This window comes from Salmo trutta, chromosome 17 (genome assembly GCF_901001165.1).
Source record: "Salmo trutta chromosome 17, fSalTru1.1, whole genome shotgun sequence".
NCBI lineage: Eukaryota > Metazoa > Chordata > Actinopteri > Salmoniformes > Salmonidae > Salmo > Salmo trutta.
The window spans coordinates 32,266,602-32,280,036 of NC_042973.1; the positions used below are offsets into that span (position 1 = coordinate 32,266,602).

General features: G+C 41.8%; 1 protein-coding gene across 1 annotated transcript in view; it reads left to right on the forward strand.

Annotated features, from left to right (window-relative positions):
* Positions 1 to 286: 286 nt before the first annotated feature.
* hgfb (hepatocyte growth factor b) overlaps positions 287 to 13,435 on the forward strand; it is a 34,855-nt gene continuing 21,706 nt past the window's right edge. The window contains exons 1-6 of the mRNA XM_029696519.1: positions 287 to 557; positions 1,855 to 2,011; positions 4,041 to 4,153; positions 4,553 to 4,667; positions 5,621 to 5,763; positions 6,448 to 6,568. Coding sequence (XP_029552379.1) covers positions 509 to 557; positions 1,855 to 2,011; positions 4,041 to 4,153; positions 4,553 to 4,667; positions 5,621 to 5,763; positions 6,448 to 6,568 — 698 coding nt within the window. The 5' untranslated portion in view covers positions 287 to 508. The remainder of the gene's footprint in view (positions 558 to 1,854; positions 2,012 to 4,040; positions 4,154 to 4,552; positions 4,668 to 5,620; positions 5,764 to 6,447; positions 6,569 to 13,435) is intronic.

The window sequence follows — 13,435 nt, forward strand, 5'->3', positions numbered from 1 at the left end:
TGTGTGTGTGTGTGTGTGTGTGTATGAGATCGATTATAAAGGAGGTGAGGTGATTCCCCAAGTCCCAGGAGATATGGAGAAGAGGAGGTAGTTCATCCTGGTTGAGGATGTTGTGTGTCACCCATGAAGACAGAGCTGTTTATAGAAGATAAACTCTGACACTTTTGCTCATGTGTATCATGCTATCATCACTGGGACTTTTCCACTGATTTTCCACTGATATACCTACCCAACATATTGTTCAACAGTGAGTGAGTGGGGTAGAGGAGTAAAGTGGGAGGAGAACTGACAGTGTGTAATATGGCTGGTGCTGAGAGAGAGAGAGAGAGAGAGAGAGAGAGGTCCACACAGTGTGTTTCTACTCAGAGGCATCTCTGCTGTAGCTGAGTGAAAATCCCCAGTCTCTTCGTACCGTCGTCTGGACTTTATCAACGGACGGCAATACCTTTACTATTGGGATATCGTATCAGTAATAGTTTGGATATCGTGAACAGCCTTTGAAGCAACCATGTGGATTTACAACATTATTTTTATGCTCTTAATTGTCCACTATTCTGGTAAGTTGAGGAGACAGTCGTAATAGGAATTCAGCCTTGCAGCTTGTTATTGAGATTCAGCATAGTTGTTTAACTTTTCTCCAGCCTGGTCCCACCAAAACTTAGCTCAGCCTACATTGCATTTGTGATTTAATAAAATCTTATTTTACGAAGGTAGGCCCTGAGCCTAATGTCGAATGGTGGAGTTTATTGATTTGAATTTTTTTTGCAGCACACAGCACAATAATCTGCGTAAAATCTGTTACCTTGCAGTCAGCTGAGCAAGTTTTCCATTCTAACAGACTACCATCTCTCCATCTTGCAAATGTAACATGTCAGGGCAGATGAGCTTTGATTAGATAAAAAACTGTCATCCTACAAAATTAAACTGCAAACATAAACAACAAAAACATTCTGTGGGGAATGGAGAAACTGTGACCCCCATCTCTATAGACTTTCTGTGATGATTCTACAGCAAACTTGCATAACATCATTTTATTTTTGAAAATCCCAGAGAACCCTGTGTGCTTGAATGAATTTTGAATGAATGAATGTTATATATATAAAACTGTGTCTAACGATCTGTAGCACGAGATGCAGCCTCTCAGGTAGAAGCACGTGCATCTCCAGCTCTCATATCTCCACTCAGCTATAGATGTGCTGGTGGAACTATGGACGATGTAAATTTGCAGTTTTCTCTCACGATAATCACTCATTCTAAAGCTTCTAGACGAGTCTGACATGGACTCTCTGATCCCAGTGCATTCATTATTTAGAAGGAAAGTATATCATATTTGTTATAGGCTATTGATAATACTTGTGTAGGCTAGGTATTTATCCATAATATGGTTCATATTAAGTAACGCACTTTTTTCTCTATGACTTTTATTGAGGAGGAAAATACCGGAGTATTAAGAAACATACACATAGCCTGACTGTCTGCTACTGGGCTGTTTATGTATTCACGTATGAGTCAACTCAGCATGGTGTGGTGATGAGAAACAACATAATTAGTCAATCAATCCCTGCTGGAGAGGGAGGGGGATTGAGAGAAACTGTGTGTGTGTGTGTGTGTGTGTGTGTGTGTGTGTGTGTGAATGTGAATGTGAAAGAGAGAGAGAGAGGGAATGCATCCCATTAAGTCATGTGGCAGTGGAACCAGGCTAATTGACACATCATGATGCTGCTGGTTTTGTCTCAGTCCTGATGGGAACATTAACCACTACCTCACTGGCCAGGGGATGGACACCGCATTCAACGCCTTTATTTCATGCTGTGTGTGTGTGTGTGTGTGTGTGTGTGTGTGTGTGTACACTAGAGTGCAGGAGGAATGCATTGCAGGACTACCAGAGAAGCGATAGTGTGCGATTGCTCCAGCTGCCAGACTCCGCCCTCCAGACTATAAGCAGGAAGTTGAGCGTAGTGAAGTGTGCCCGGAGCTGCAGCCGCAACAAGCGACTACTCTTCACCTGCAGGTACGTGTGGTGCATCTGAGAAAAAACTCCTGGGGTTCTGTGCCTGTAGCTTCACCTGCTGTGTTTCTATAACTTTCTCCTTATGATGTTTTGGCTTGTCTGGGGATTGTTTTTCACCTGTAGGTAAATATATTTATTGTCCAAGCCAGTATGACATCATCCCCTGGCTTTCCTTAGCAGCAGTCCAAACTCTCTATTGTAAATATGGCAGCTCTAACTCTTACTACAGTCTAATACCCTCCCATTCTCTAATGAGAAGTCTGGTTTCTCTTAGTGTCGTTCAGCAGCAGCAAGCTTGAGTCTGGTGTGCAGGACTAGGTTTCCCCTGGCAGACTGAGTCCTCTCTGACATCTCCTCTCAGCAGTAGCAGGCTCAGGGTCAATCCTATTTCAATTTAGGACACATACTGTATAGTCTCCTCCAGGTTGCTCAAGATCCACTTCGAAATCCGACGTCCGTCCAAGTAAGCAGGACGTTGAGAGATGATTTCAAAACTGGCCACTAGGGCCAATGGTGAGCGCTGGGGTTTGCTAGGGTGTTCTGGACGGGGATGGTGGATAGACGCAAGCCATGAGTTCCGGCTCTGAGGTTCGCATGTTCAATCTCAGTGCTAGGCACTCATTTGGGGGGCTTTAACCCTATCCCAAACCTTAACACTTACCTCAACCATTCCGAATGAATGCTTAAACTTAACCGTGAACCTTCTCCGGCTCCAAGGGTCACGTGTTCAATGCCAGTGCGTCCCACCTGGCCAATATCCGGTGAAATTGCAGAGTGCGAAATTCAAACTACAGTATTATAAATATTTAACTTTCATAAAATACAAGTGTAATACATCAAAATAAAGCGTAACGTCTTGTTAATCCAGCCGCTGTGTCAGATTTCAAAAAGGCTTTACGGTGAAAGCAAACCATGCGATTATCTGAGGACAGTGCCCGCATACAAAAGCATGAAAAACATATTTCAACCAGGCAGGTGCGACACGAAAGTCAGAAATAGCGATATAATAAATGCCTTACCTTTGATGATCTTCTTCTGTTGGCTCTCCAAAATGTCCCAGTTACATCACAAATGGTCCTTTTGTTCGATAATGTCCTTCTTTATATCCATAAAAACTCAGTTTAGCTGGCGCGCTTCAGTCAATAATCCACCCAGTTTCCATCCATCAAAATGCATACAAAATGAATCCCAAACGTTACTAATAAACTTTTCCAAACAAGTCAAACAACATTTATAATCAAACCTTAGGTACCCTAATATGTAAATAAATGATAAAATTTAAGATGGAGAATTGTTATTGTCTTTACCGGAGAAAAATACCAAAGAACGCGCTCTCTTCCACGCACTTGGAAACACTACAGCCAAAATGGGAGCCACCTAGAAAAACTACAATTTCTCGCTCATTTTTCCAAAAACCAGCCTGAAACTCTTTCTAAAGACTGTTGACATCTAGTGGAAGCCCTGGGAACTACAATCTGGGAGGACTTGGCCTTATAATAAAAGTGATAGCCATTGAAAATAGGGGTTGGCTGATTTGTTTGGGGGGGGTTGGTTTGTCCTCGGGGTTTTGCCTGCCATATCAGTTCTGTACAGTTTTAGAAACTTGAGTGTTTTCTATCCAAATCTACCAATTATATGCATATCCTAGCTTCTGGGCCTGAGTAACAGGCAGTTTACTTTGGGCACGCTTTTCATCCGGACGTCAAAATACTGCCCCCTACCCAAGAGAGGTTAAAACCTATTCCAAAACTTAACCCTTACCTTTACCATTCCAAATGAATGCCTAAACATAACCATTATGTCAATTTTTTTTCCTTATCTCAAACCTTAACCCTTAATTTAACCATTCAGAATGAATGCTTAAACTTAGCCTTCGAAATTTGACGTTTCTTCAGTGAGACTGAGACCATGTTAATAGTCTACTATCTGCATGTTAATTGTAAGTTGCTTTGCCTGCTAAATTATTATATTACGTAAATCGATCAATATCTCTCTTTCTCTCTCTGTTTGTCTCTCTCTCTCTCTCTAGAGCATTTCTGTACGATCAGAAAAACAAGAAATGCCAGTGGCTTTCATTCGACAGGAACTCACCAGGAGTCCATAGCCAACACGACTTCAACTACCAACTCTACCAGAAGAAATGTATTGTACTATTCTCTCTCTCTCTCTCTCTCTCTCTCTCTCTCTCTCTCTCTCTCTCTCTCTCTCTCTCTCTCTCTCTCTCTCTCTCTCTCTCTCTCTCTCTCTCTCTCTCTCTCTCTCTCTCTCTCTCTGCGTCAGTAGAAAGGCACTGCAGTGCTTACAATATGTGTCTAAAGCAGGGCTGCATCTCTTTCTCCTTTCATCAGAGTTTGGTAGCCGGGTTAGTATTCTAACATATTGGAACAGTGAAATGGAGCATTATGGTAGATGTGAGACCTGTCTTAATATGCTCTGTTAGATGAGTAAAACAGAAAAGCATATTTTTTCAGATTCTGTTCTTGCAAACACTCACAGTCTGTTTTTCCATTCCTTTTGTTAACTCTTTCTCTCTCTCTGTAGCCTATGTGCAGGAGTGCATAGTAGGGACAGGAGTGAACTACAGAGGGAGGAGGTCAGTAACAGCCAGTGGAATAAAGTGCCAGGCATGGGCCTCTCCTATCCCTCATGAACACAAGTAAGCTAGAGCCTGTGTTTGTGTGTGCGTGTGCGTGTGTGTGTATATATAGGATGGTGATTAGTCCTAAGGGACCAGTTATTCATCAGTACTAGTCCTCTCTGACCTCACTCTAACACTACACAGTCAGGGATCATTTCCTGTTGTAGTCACACTGTTTATATGTGTGTGTGTGTGTGTGTGTGTGTGTGTGTGTGTGTGTGTGTGTGTGTGTGTGTGTGTGTGTGTGTGTGTGTGTGTGTGTGTGTGTGTGTGTGTGTGTGTGTGAGAGAGAGAGAGTTTAAACTGTATTAAAACCTAATTAATTTTGAGATAAAGTATACAACCTGTGACAAACAGCAGCCCTGATACAGAGATAGTAGCAGAGGATGATGACATGCAGCCTTGTTACGGGAACAGAGAGAGAGAGAAAGTGAGCGAGAGATAACAGAAACGTCTCGTGCCAGAAGTTCATTAGAGCAGCACAACCAGAGGACAACCAACCATAACAACCCCCGCCTTCCTCATGCTTACTTTTCCTCCCATGTCTTCTCGTGTTGCCCTCTTACCTCCCCATTCTCATCTTTTCTCCTTTTCTCCTCTCTCCTTTCCAGTGAGCTCACACTGGGGCAAACACACACACCTCCATCACACCATTACCATATGTTGCATTATGTTGCCTAACTCTGTGCCTTCCAAACTGTTTCAGCTGTGACCCATATAAACCAAATGATCATGTGACTCAGCAAACAAAACCACAATCTAGTGAGGACCTCAGTCAGTATGTAGATGTGTATGACTCAGTATTGTTTAACTACCACATATTTCACAACACATGGAGCAGGCCTGATCTACACTACACAATGGAGATTTCCCTTCTGCTTCTCAACTTTCTGCACCAGATAGAAAGGGAATATTGTCCTGATGTTGGGAGATATTGATTAACACTAACTGAAGTCCTTCTCTCGCTCCAGTTTCCTACCGAGGAGGAACAGGAAGAAGGACCTGAGAGAGAACTACTGTCGTAACCCTGACAACGCTACCTCAGGACCATGGTGTTTCACTACAGACCCCAATGTCAGACACCAGGACTGTGGAGTACCTCAATGCTCACAAGGTAGGACACATACACACATGTCCATTTCCTTTTACAGAACACCATTTAAGTGTACTGTCAGATATGAGCTCTCCCTTCTCCCTGTGGCGCTGGACCATAGCCTGCTGTGGTATCTACAACTGAATGACGCAAACTGTCACAGGATAAATGATCCTCTGTGGATATTTTTTTGTTATATGTATAGTTAATAAACATCTGACAGTGATGTGATTAGGTGTGTATGAGAATATACAAGACTATCAGGGATGTGTGTGACTGAGTGAGGAATCTACTGGGTTGTTTTCAGAGTCTGAGGAAATGTAGTGGGTCTGTCCAGAGAGAGTGTGTGTTCTGGTCAAAGGAAAAATGACTGGTTAGGTTGATTTCAAAATAAGTTTCCAGTAATGACGAACACTGGAACATAAGACAACCAAACCCACGGACGGAGGGACGGACGGACGGATGGACGGACACACACACACACACACACACACACACACACACACACACACACACACACACACACACACACACACACACACTGATTGTTGACTCATTTTACATTACATTCTAAATAGATAGACAGGACAATTATCCGGAACATTTGCGGTACAGCACCTCATGTTGTTTATGAAGTACAGTATATGCAAAAATAATGTCCATTGCATGTGAGAAAATTTAAATATCACCCCTGTGTGTGTCCAGTGGAGTGTGTGAGCTGTAACGGGGAGAGCTACAGAGGTCCCATGGATCACACAGAGACAGGATGGGAGTGTCAGCGCTGGGACCTGGAGGAACCACACAAACACCTCTTCCACCCCAAGAGGTAACACACACATATGCACACACACACACACACATATGCACACACACACACACACACACACACACACACACACACACACACACACACACACACACACACACACACACACACACACACACACACACACAGAAACACACTCTCACTTTCTCTCAGTATGAGGTTGAGTATGAGTCTCTGGGGCCTCTTCATTACAGAAACAAAGGGATGATTAAAGACGTGTTAACAAGTCTAACACTAATCCACACCACCTGCTGCTGGGGCAGGACACACACACAATCACACACACACACACACGCACATACCCTTCACCTCTGTGATGAAGATGCCCTCAGCACCTCTGAATCTCTGTTAGTATTTAATTTTTTGAAAATTACTATTATTATTATTATTATTATATATAGATATTTGTTTCATCAGGGGAGCCCAATTGAGACCATGGTCTCATTTCCAATGGTGCCCTGAGACCATAAAGTAATAGAACAAGTACACTACACCAGAACATCACCAACATCACAGCCATCATAAACAAGTTATTACATCAATGTTTCAAAACAAATGCACACCTCGGTGAACTCATTTATCATCAGGGTTTTAAAATGCCCTAGTGGCACCAGGGAATCCAAATGTAATTCATTGTATAAGTGATTCCAAAAAACGTGGCGCATGAAAACTTAAAGCTGATTTACCAAATTCCGTGGAGACTCAAGGAATCTGAATAGTTACCAAACCCGTTCACAGGGTTGGTTATCTCATTCTTTTATACGTTAGCAATGAAGTTAGGTAAGTTGGAAGCTTGTGTAGTAGGGCTTTGTAAACAAAAATGGAGTAATGCATTGATCTAAGGGACTTTAATGAGGGCCAGCCAACCTTTTGATACAGGATGCAGGGGTGAGTATTAAATCTATCACCAGGAGGAATGAGATGGAGAACACCTGCACTATAAAAACTAATTAGTTCTGCTAACAACATTTTTGGCTGGAAACCAGTTGCCTAGAACCATTCAAGTAACCCAACTCAATGTATTTCAGTGTTCAATACATAAAGTAACTAACTATATGATGAATATTATGGTTATCTTTTTAAGTTTACAAATACAAAATCTATTCTGAACTATAAAGATTGAAGTTGCTTGAACATGAATATGTGTTGTAGTGAACATAGAAATGTAGGGTCCGTTCTTAAAGGATTAACCTTCATTATCATTTTATTTTCAAGTGTAAGTAGTAAGTAGTTCTGATTACAAATTTTCAGTGATTGTGTCTTCATGTTTAATGTTGTTTTATGTATTTGAAGATTTGTCATTTTAACCCACCTGTGCAGGAATTGTTCAACACAGTGCTCATTCCTCTAGCAGTAACTGGAAGAAGAGCTGTAAGCATTACATGATAATGCATTAGCCCCGGTCATTAAGAGTGGCTCACATGATTTTGTTGATGGTGGGAATGGCTTGTCTTTTTATTGCACGTACATTTGATCGATTGTTTTGATATCCAGTCATCATGATCAATTACACACTAATTACACAGCAAACTGTTTAATACTATTTTATTAATCTACTTTTCTTGCTTCAAACATGCAATACAACATTGTGTAAAAGTATCATGAAGTCCAAAAATATTGAATTACCCACAATCTTCTAAAAACAGTTCCAAGGCACTAATAAGTATTCATAACTTCCAAAAACATACAACCCATATAAATAAATCAAGTGTTTTTACCCCAAAATCCATGTCTCTGACTTATACTTTATTATTTTAAGTAAAGACGCAAAAAAATTATACAATCAAGTAAGAACAATTTATTTAATAAATGCTAAATTGACTCAAAAATAAATAATAATAACTTGCAAAAACTCAATGACTTTAGATTAGCAGAACACAAATAAATAAATGTATATTTACTCAATAATTTCTTGAAACAAACTGGTTCACCTGGCACCTACTACAGTACCCCGTTGAAATGCACTTAAATATTTTGTCTTGCCCATTCACCCTCTGAATGGCACATATACACATTCCATATCTCAATTGCCTCAAGGTTTGAAAATCTTTCTTTAACCTGTCTCCTCCCCTTCATCTACACTGACTGAAGTGGATTTAACAACTGACATCAATAAGAGATCATAGCTTTCACCTCGATTAACCTGGTCAGTCTGTGTCATGGAAAGAGCAGGTTTCCTTAATGTTTTGTACACTCAGTGTACACACACACACTTACAGTGCCTTTACAAAATATTCACACCCTTTAGCTTTTTCCACATTTTGTTGTGGAAACATTTAAAATGGTGTAAATGTAGATGTTTGGTCACTGTCCTACATACACAATACTCCATAATGTTATTAAAGTAGAATTGGCTGTGATAGAATGGCTGTGATAGAAATGACTGTGATAGAATTGGCTGTGATAGAATTGGCTGTGATAGAATTGGCTGTGATAGAATAAAAACTGGGGATGGATCAACAAAACTATATTTATTTCACAATATTGACAGAGTGAAAAGAAGGAAGCCTGTAGATACAAATATTCCAAAACATGCATCCTGTTTGCAACAAGGCACTAAAGTAACACTTCAAATCCTTATGTCCTGAATACTAAGTGTTATGTTTGGTGCAAATCTTATACAACCCATTAGTGAGTACTACTCTCCATATTTTCAAGCATAGTGGCTGCATCATGTTATGGGTATGCTTGTAATTGCTAAGGACTTGGAAGTTGTTCAAGATAAAAAATAAACAGAATGGAGCTAAGCACAGGCATAGTCCTAGAGGAAAACCTGGTTCAGTCTGCTTTCCACCAGACACTGGGAGATTAATTCACCTTTCAGCTGGACAATAACCTAAAATTCAAGGCCACATCTGCACTGGACTGGCTTATCAAGAAGACAGTGAATGTTCCTGAGTGGCAGAGCTAAAGTTCTGAGTTAAATCTACACTGAACAAAAATATGAACAGAACAGGTAAAATGTAGATCCAATGTTTCATGAGCTGAAATAAAAGATCCCAGAAATGTTCAATACGCACAAAAAGCTTATTTCTCTCAAATGTTGCACACAAATTTGTTTACATCCCTTTTAGTGAGCATTGATACTTTGCCATCTACCTGACTTGTGTGGCATATCAACAGCATAATCATTACACAGGTACACCTTTTGCTGGGGAGGATAAAAGGCCACGCTAAAATGTGCAGTTTTGTCACACAACACAATGCCACAGATGTCTCAAGTTTTGAGGGAGCGTGCAATTGGCATGATGACTGCATTTTAGAGAATTTGGCAGTACGGCCAACCGGCCTCACAACCGCAGACCACGTGTATGGAGTCGTGTGGGCGAACGGTTTGCTGATGTCCACATTGTGAACACAGTGCCCCATGGTGGCGGTGTGGTTATGGTATGGGCAGGCAGGCATGAGCTACGGACAACGAACACAATTGCATTTTCATCTATGGCAATTTAAATGCACAGAGATACCATGACGAAATCCTGAGGCCCATTGTCGTGTCATTCATCCGCCGCCATCACCTCATGTTTTAGCATGATAATGCACAGCCCCATGTCGCAAGTATCTGGAAACAATTCCTGGAAGCTTAAAATGTCCCAGTTCTTCCATGTCCTGCATACTCACCAGACATGTCACCCATTGAGCATGTTAGGCATGCTCTGAACCACCAATATCCAGAAACTTCACACAGCCACTGAAGGGGAGTGGGACAACATTCCAAAGGCCACAATCAACAGCCTGATTAACTCCATGCAAAGGAGATGTGTCGCGCTGCATTAGGTAAATGGTGGTCACATTGACTGGTTTTCTGATACACGACCCTAGCTCTTGGTATCTGTGACCAACAGATGCATATCTGTATTCCCAGTCACGTGAAATCCATAAATTAGGATCTTATATATTTTTTTCCAATTGGCTGATTTCCTTATATGAACTGTAAATCAGTAAAAAAACATTGTTGCATGTTACATTTGTTTTTGTTCATTAATACTTTTGATGATCTGAAATATTCAGCTTTTAAAAATGTTTATGCTGTTTTCAAATGAAACAATACCTTGCTCTTGTTAAAGTTTTTTTATTAAATTTTTTCTATGGCAAGACCTCAAAATGCTTGTCTAGGTATAATTAACAACAAATTTGATAGAGCTTGAAGATTTTTATAAAGAATAATGGGCAAATATTGCACCAGGTTTCGAAAGCTCTTACATGCTGACTAGACCGGGGACGCGCATAGGTTTGCATGCGCCAACACGCGCATATTGATTTTGTTCATTCACACTAGACACGATCAGGACACACAGCTTGAAATATCAAAACGAACTCTGAACCAACTATACTGCTCAAAAAAATAAAGGGAACACTTAAACAACACAATGTAACTCCAAGTCAATCACACTTCTGTGAAATCAAACTGTCCCCTTAGGAAGCAACACTGATTGACAATAAATTTCACATGCTGTTGTGCAAATGGAATAGACAACAGGTGGAAACTATAGGCAATAAGTAAGACACCCCCAACAAAGGAGTGGTTCTGCAGGTGGAGACCACAGACCACTTCTCAGTTCCTATGCTTCCTGGCTGATGTTTTGGTCACTTTTGAATGCTGGCGGTGCTTTCACTCTAGTGGTAGCATGAGACGGAGTCTACAACCCACACAAGTGGCTCAGGTAGTGCAGCTCATCCAGGATGGCACATCAATGCGAGCTGTGGCAAGAAGGTTTGCTGTGTCTGTCAGCGTAGTGTCCAGAGCATGGAGGCGCTACCAGGAGACAGGCCAGTACATCAGGAGACGTGGAGGAGGCCGTAGGAGGGCAACAACCCAGCAGCAGGACCGCTACCTCCGCCTTTGTGCAAGGAGGAGCAGGAGGAGCACTGCCAGAGCCCTGCAAAATGACCTCCAGCAGGCCACAAATGTGCATGTGTCTGCTCAAATGGTCAGAAACAGACTCCATGAGGGTGGTATGAGGGCCCGACGTCCACAGGTGGGGGTTGTGCTTACAGCCCAACACCGTGCAGGACGTTTGGCATTTGCCAGAGAACACCAAGATTGGCAAATTTGCCACTGGCGCCCTGTGCTCTTCACAGATGAAAGCAGGTTCACACTGAGCACATGTGACAGAGTCTGGAGACGCCGTGGAGAACGTTCTGCTGCCTGCAACATCCTCCAGCATGACCGGTTTGGCGGTGGGTCAGTCATGGTGTGGGGTGGCATTTCTTTGGGGGGCCGCACAGCCCTCCATGTGCTCGCCAGAGGTAGCCTGACTGCCATTAGGTACCGAGATGAGATCCTCAGTCCCCTTGTGAGACCATATGCTGGTGCGGTTGGCCCTGGGTTCCTCCTAATGCAAGACAATGCTAGACCTCATGTGGCTGGAGTGTGTCAGCAGTTCCTGCAAGAGGAAGGCATTGATGCTATGGACTGGCCCGCCCGTTCCCCAGACCTGAATCCAATTGAGCACATCTGGGACATCATGTCTCGCTCCATCCACCAACGCCACGTTGCACCACAGACTGTCCAGGAGTTGGCGGATGCTTTAGTCCAGGTCTGGGAGGAGATCCCTCAGGAGACCATCCGCCACCTCATCAGGAGCATGCCCAGGCGTTGTAGGGAGGTCATACAGGCACGTGGAGGCCACACACACTACTGAGCCTCATTTTGACTTGTTTTAAGGACATTACATCAAAGTTGGATCTGCCTGTAGTGTGGTTTTCCACTTTAATTTTGAATGTGACTCCAAATCCAGACCTCCATGGGTTGATAAATTGGATTTCCATTGATTATTTTTGTGTGATTTTGTTGTCAGCACATTCAACTATGTAAAGAAAAAAGTATTTAATAAGATTATTTCTTTCATTCAGATCTAGGATGTGTTGTTTAAGTGTTCCCTTTATTTTTTTGAGCAGTGTATATTAATTTGGGGACAGGTCGAAACACATAAAACCGTCATGGACATTTAGCTAGCTAGCTTGCTGATGCTAGCTAATTTGCCCTGGGATATAAACATTGGGTTGTTATTTGTGACTTGATTCGGTCATATGTAGCAAAAATTTGAACAGTGTTTTTTACATTGGATAAAAGCAGAGACACAGAGCTACAAACTGGTATATCATACTGCATTTGAGGACCAAAGGGAAAGTAATTCTGCTTTGAAAGTTGATAACCTCTATGGGATTTTTGTCCCTATACCAGGACTGTTGCGCTAACGTGCGCTAATGTGATTAGCATGATTTTGTAAGTAACAGCAAACCTTCCAGGACAAAGACATGTCTTATATGGGCAGAACCCTTACATTCTTGTTAATCTAACTGCAGTGTCCAATTTACAGTAGCTATTACAGTGAAAAAATACCATGCTATTGTTTGAGGAGAGTGCACAACAACAAAAAGCTTTTATCACGGCAACTGGTTTGATACATTCACCTCTGAAGGTATACAATGTACTTACATTCAGTAACCGTGATCTGATTTGTCATTCTGAGGGTCCCAGTGATAAAATGTAGCATAGTTTTGTTTGATAAAATACATTTTTATATTCAAATGTAGGAACTGGGTTCTACAGTTTGAACACCTGCTGTCTTTGGCTCCACACCCACCCTGCCCGGCCATCTAGATGTGTGAAAGTCAGTGTGTAAGCTAATGATCCATCATGTATGACATTCCTGAGAGTGTGTAAACGTACATGTTGTATTACCATATCATTTTTGAATGTTCTCTGTAGTTATATACTTGAAAATGTATCAATTGACCAATTCGGCACATTTGGGCAGACTTGATACAAAATACTGTGCAGTACTGCAATGCTCCACTGGATCAATCTGAAACTTTGCACACACACTGCTGCCATCTAGTGACCAACATGTAAATTGGGCC